Below are 5,218 nucleotides of genomic sequence, written 5' to 3' on the forward strand. Positions count from 1 at the left end.
CTCAAAAAAAAAAAAAAAAAAAAAAAAAAAACACAAAAAACCCAAACCAAAAAACCATATTGAGGCCAGGCAGGATGACCTTGAACATGATCCCTTCTGCTTCATCTCCCGAATACTGGCACTGTTTATTTAGGTGGTACTAGGACAGAATCCAAAGTTCTTGAGTGAAATAGGCAAGTAATTCTATACCATAACGTGGTATCTTGATTCAGTCTCTCAGCTGCTACAAATATGACAAGTAAGCTGCCTTCCAGATGAGTGGGAACCAAGCATCAGCCTGGGGGAGGACAAAGGGCTTCTTTTACTAAACGGGAAATAAATGTCCTATTTTAGACAGGTTGGAGGGAGAGTCTGTAAGAGACCGAGGACTGAAAGGAAGTCAGAGCAAGGGGCAAAACAAAGAACCAACCATCTGATAAGACAGCTGAAGAGGTCAGCAGGGCTGAGCACCAGCCTGCAGAATGAGGACAAGTGGAGATGGTAAAACCCTGAGAGCGGCCAGAGACGTGGACGTGTTATGGATAGCTCAGGGTCTGGGAGAAGAAACCGAGAGGTGAAATCAGGCCACCAGGGTTCTTAACTAAAACAAAATACACAGAAGAACGTGAAATGACTCTGGGTAAAAGTTAACAAGCACGATGACCGAGTACCATCTCTGGGACCCACATGCTTGGAGAACCGGTTTCTGAAAATTGTCTTCTAACTACCACACATATACACAATAAATAAATCTTTAAAAAAAATTAAGCTAAGAGCCCTGTGATCTATTTGTGCGGAACACTTTTGAGGCATTATCTTGCTGTTTTTGCTTCGAACTCGGCTATGAGGCCTAAGCCAGACTGAACTCGCCATTCCACGATAGGCTCGACCCACGAGGGCTCTCGGGGCGACATCGGTTGGGGAACTGGTGGCAAACTCGTGAACCAGGGAGAGAGAACGAGAGCCGAGCTGGTTGCGGGCATGACAGAGATGGGGTAGGAGCCCATCAAATCAGAAAGAGCCCGAGCCCCCGGCGTGAAGCAGAGGGTGGAGGGTCTGGGCGACTGGCGGGCCCGGGGTCGCCACCGCCCCGTCGGGGCCACGCAGGGGCGGAGCGCGGAGGGATCTGGCGGCCCGCGCTGCGCCGCCCCCGGTATATTTGTGCCCAGGCCCCAGGGCCGCCTCATTCTCGATCTTCTCAGAACCACTTATCCTAACGCTCCCGCCACGTCGCCTCCGCCCGCTCGGCCTCCGCCATGGCTCTGTAGCCGTGATCCCGTCGTGCCCCTGCCCCGGTTCCGCGCTCACCGCGCCTGCACTCTCCGCTCCCACCGTCTGTTCAGCTGAGGCCGCCACCGCCTCCTCTCCTTCCCGCAGCCATGGAGTGAGTAACCGCTCGCCCCTCCCTAGCCAACCGCCTTTCCCGCCCTTTCACAGAGCTCGCGGGGCTTCACGGGCCGGCCTCGTGGGGGGCGCAGAGTGATGAGCCGCGGGCGCGCAGGCGCAGAGAGGGAAACTGGTGGCCGCGGGTCCGCTGAGCATGCGCGCTGGGCTCGAGATGTGGGGGAGGGTGCTATAAGAGCCGGTCGCGCGCCGTTGCGCCTGCGCAGTAGTTCCCAGAGGACTTCCTCCCCCTGATGCGCATGCACATTTACCCACTCCACAGCCTGAACTACGAAGGGCAGCCAGTACATGGCTAAACGTGCGCACTAGTGGCGTAACAATGGCCTGTTTTCAGGGTCTGAGCCTGCGCTAACAGAAAGAAAGGGTGGGGTTTAGAGAGGCGGGGTTCCTTGAGGTGCTGACTCAGGCCTCCAATCAGGCTCCTGCTAGGGCGGTGACTGGCTTAGATTGACAGGGAAGACAAGGTTTAGGAACGCCTTTGATAGGTGGCGCTAGGGTCATAGGGGCGGGGCCTCTGGGACTCGCTAGTTGAGGGCGGGAACAGCCGAGTGGGCGGGGCTTCTCGCACTGGCTGCAGAAGTCACCTAAAATTTTGAGGGTAGAATGGGATTTAAGAGTGACACTGATGAAGGGCCCAGGCCTGGCGGAGTTCCTCTCGGGACCCCTGCGGGGTCGGTGGACTTTAAAGGGAGCAAAACCTGAAGGAATATTGATGCCGAAGGGACATGGCTAGAAGAAAATTCCCTTGGGATTCAAATTTTTCTGAAGAGGAGTAAGATGAGGTGGGCAGGAGGGGCTGGAGGTAATTCCCCTGGGAAAACTCTAGGTTTCTGTGCTGAGGGAGGAGACGTGGCACGAATTCCCTTGGGAATGTGTGGAACCCTGGAATTTGGAGAGAGAAGGAAGTGCGAGTTGCCTGTGGGTCAAGCCGCTTTTGAGCCAACCCCCACCCCTCTTGTCTCCCTCACAGGTCCTCCGCCGTCGTCTTGGTGCCTGTCTTCACCCAGCTGAACAATCTCAGAAACTGCCTCCCAACTGCTGGTGCCGCTTCCGCTGCCATTGGCGCCCTCCGCCTTTGTCCCAGCCATGTCACTCCTGGCGACCCTGGGACTGGAGCTGGACAGGACCCTGCTCCCAGCTAGCGGGCTGGGCTGGCTCGTAGACTATGGGAAACTCCCCCTGGCCCCTGCCCCCCTGGGTCCCTATGAGGTCCTTGGGGGAGCCCTGGAGGGCGGGCTTCCAGGGGGGGGAGAGCCCCTGGCAGGTAAGAACAGGTAGGAAGTAGAGGTGGGTTGAGCTGGAGGCAGGGAGGGGCGGGGCACAGGGAAAAGGAAGAATTCTTGAGTGCTGACAGCCTTCAGGGTGCCTAGCACTGTGCTAGCTGCTCAGGCCTCAGAGCTCATGGAACATCAGGACACTGACAAGAGCCAGAAGTAGGAAACAGCTGCTGAGCCGAGAGTGAGGGACGATCTAGTTACGAAGTCACGTAGCCTTCTCCAAGCAGACAGCTTCTGAATGAGTGAGGGCTGAGGGATGAGAAGAAAGGAGCCACGAGAAGGCCTGAGGGTGGTTCCGTCACGGCACTCTGGGCAGACGTCATTCTCTTCTGACTATATAGCAGATGCTTGGCTCACGCTGGGATGTCGGTAACTAAAGAGCAGGCGCACCTGGTGGCACATGCCTGTAGTTCTCCCTGTCAGGCTGTTCGCCCTCTGCAGCCCACGGGTTGCAGGCCAACCTAGGCTTCTCAAAAACAGAAAACAAGAATGAGTAAAGACGGGGTGTGAGAGATTAAGTGATCCAGAGAGAGAGGAATCAGCCCCTGGGGGAGAGGCAGAGGACTGTCCACAGCCACAGAGCAGGTCCAGCCAAGCAGCCACACCGTAAAGAGGATGCTTAGAAAAGCAGTAGCTGACTTTGGTTGGGTGGGTCATTAGTTGGTTGACTGCTTCACTGAGTGGTTGGCCCATTATTTCATTGGTTAGTTGATAAATTAGGTGGTTGATTGGTTGACCGACTTGACTTATTGATTGGCTTGTTCATTGATCGCTTAGGGAGTTGATTAGTTTATCAACAAGTTGCCTGGTGAACTGTTTGGTTGGCTGACTGGTTCATTGGTTAATGTGTTAGCTAATTGTTGGCTGGTGAACTCTGGTTCATGGGTTACTCGGTTGGTTATTGAACAGTATGCTTGGCTGACTGGTTGGTTGTCTCATTCACTGTTAGTGGATCAGTTTATTGGTTATTTGGTAAACTATGGTTGGCTGATTGATTGGCTGACTTGTTCATTGATTAATGAATTTGTTGGTTGGTTTGTTGTGTGATTGGCTGGTTCATTGGTTAGTAGATTATTGGTCAGTTGGTTAGCTGGTAGATTCTGTGGCTCACTGATTAGTTGGTTAATTCATGATTAGTGGCTTGGTGGGTGAGTGGGTTGCTTGGTTGGTTGCCTGGTTCGTTGCCTGAGTTACTGGTCCGCTGTCAGGCTGGCTGGTCATTTGTCACATGAGTGAATGGGACATGAGTGAGCACCAGGTAGGTGAAGCACAGACCTCAGGGGCCTTTTATGTTCCCCTTCCATCCTCAGGTGATGGCTTCTCTGACTGGATGACAGAGCGGGTTGACTTCACGGCTCTCCTCCCTCTGGAGGCCCCTCTGCCCCCAGGGACCCTCCCTCCACCATCCCCAGCACCCCCTGACCTGGAAGCCATGGCATCCCTGCTCAAGAAGGAGCTAGAACAGATGGAAGACTTCTTCCTTGATGCCCCACTCCTCCCACCACCCTCCCCACCACCACCACCACCACCAGCACCTTCCCTGCCCCTGCCCTTGCCCCTGCCCACCTTTGACCTCCCTCAGCCTCCTACTCTGGATACTCTAGACCTGCTGGCTGTCTACTGCCGCAGTGAGGCTGGGCCAGGCGATGCAGGCTTAGCAGCCCTGCCTGTCCCCCAGCAGCCTCCTCCTCCTCCTCTGGCCCCTCTGCCTTCACCCTCCCGCCCAGTCCCCTATCCTGGTCCTGCCACCACCCGAGGGGACCGCAAGCAGAAGAAGAGAGATCAGAACAAGTCAGCGGCTCTCAGGTACCGCCAGAGGAAGCGGGCAGAGGGCGAGGCCCTGGAGGGCGAGTGCCAGGGGCTGGAGGCTCGGAACCGGGAGCTGAGGGAGAGGGCCGAATCGGTGGAGCGGGAGATCCAGTACGTGAAGGACCTGCTAATAGAGGTGTACAAGGCCCGCAGCCAGAGGACCCGAAGCACCTAGGGTGCAGGTCCAGCTGGAGGAGGGAGGTCCATTAGGAGGTCCGTTATCCCTCCACCCCCAGCCGTATTCCAACCCTGCTTCACTCCCCTGTCCCAGCCGTGTCTGGATTTCCCCACCTACCCCCTTAGTCAGTTTCCGTACCCTTCAGTGCAGCTAAGGAGCCAGGGCCCTCAGGGAATTTGAGGACCCAGCCTGATCCCTGGTTTCTGGAGTCTAAAACAAGTGTGCTTTTGCGGGTAGTCCTAGTGGGGGGGGGGGGAGGACTGCTGGGCCTGGCATGGAGGTAAGGCAGGAAGCCCATCAGGGTAACTGGAAAAGACCAGTCAGGGAGGGAGGGTTTTAATGAGGGACATGGGATCCAAGTGATAAGCCAGCCAAGGGAAGGGATCTGCCTCCTCAGAGCAGGAGATCTGCTGGCCAAGGGAGAGGAAAGGGTGGCTGTAGTTGGTAACTAGGGGTCATTTTAGCTCTGGGAGAGAATCAGTGTTTTGTAAAGGTGTTGGGGAAGGGTCACATCTAGTGGGGCTGAGCATCCAGGGGTTATGGGCACAAATAAAATGCAGAATTTCCTGTG

General features: G+C 55.6%; 3 protein-coding genes across 4 annotated transcripts in view; 1 reads left to right on the top strand and 2 right to left on the bottom strand.

Moving 5' to 3' along the window:
* The window catches only part of Il4i1 (interleukin 4 induced 1), a 27,290-nt gene extending 25,866 nt beyond the window's left edge, over positions 1-1,424 (bottom strand). The window contains exon 1 of the mRNA XM_050121477.1: positions 1,288-1,424. The gene's annotated coding sequence lies outside the window, so the exon portion shown is untranslated. The remainder of the gene's footprint in view (positions 1-1,287) is intronic.
* Positions 1-1,433, bottom strand: part of Nup62 (nucleoporin 62) — an 18,145-nt gene extending 16,712 nt beyond the window's left edge. Inside the window, exon 1 of one of the 2 annotated variants that reach the window (XM_050121479.1) lies at positions 1,288-1,433. The gene's annotated coding sequence lies outside the window, so the exon portion shown is untranslated. The remainder of the gene's footprint in view (positions 1-1,287) is intronic. The other variant, XM_050121480.1, reaches the window with a different exon arrangement.
* Positions 1,215-5,218, top strand: Atf5 (activating transcription factor 5). The gene is made up of 3 exons (XM_050121487.1): positions 1,215-1,363; positions 2,354-2,647; positions 3,971-5,218. Exons 2-3 carry the CDS (start codon positions 2,470-2,472, stop codon positions 4,642-4,644), a joined length of 852 nt encoding a protein of 283 aa, XP_049977444.1. The 5' UTR covers positions 1,215-1,363; positions 2,354-2,469; the 3' UTR covers positions 4,645-5,218.

Source organism: Alexandromys fortis, unplaced genomic scaffold (assembly GCF_014885135.2).
Source record: "Alexandromys fortis isolate MF-2015 unplaced genomic scaffold, M_Fortis_MF-2015_v1.1 scaffold_161, whole genome shotgun sequence".
Taxonomy (NCBI): Eukaryota; Metazoa; Chordata; class Mammalia; order Rodentia; family Cricetidae; genus Alexandromys; species Alexandromys fortis.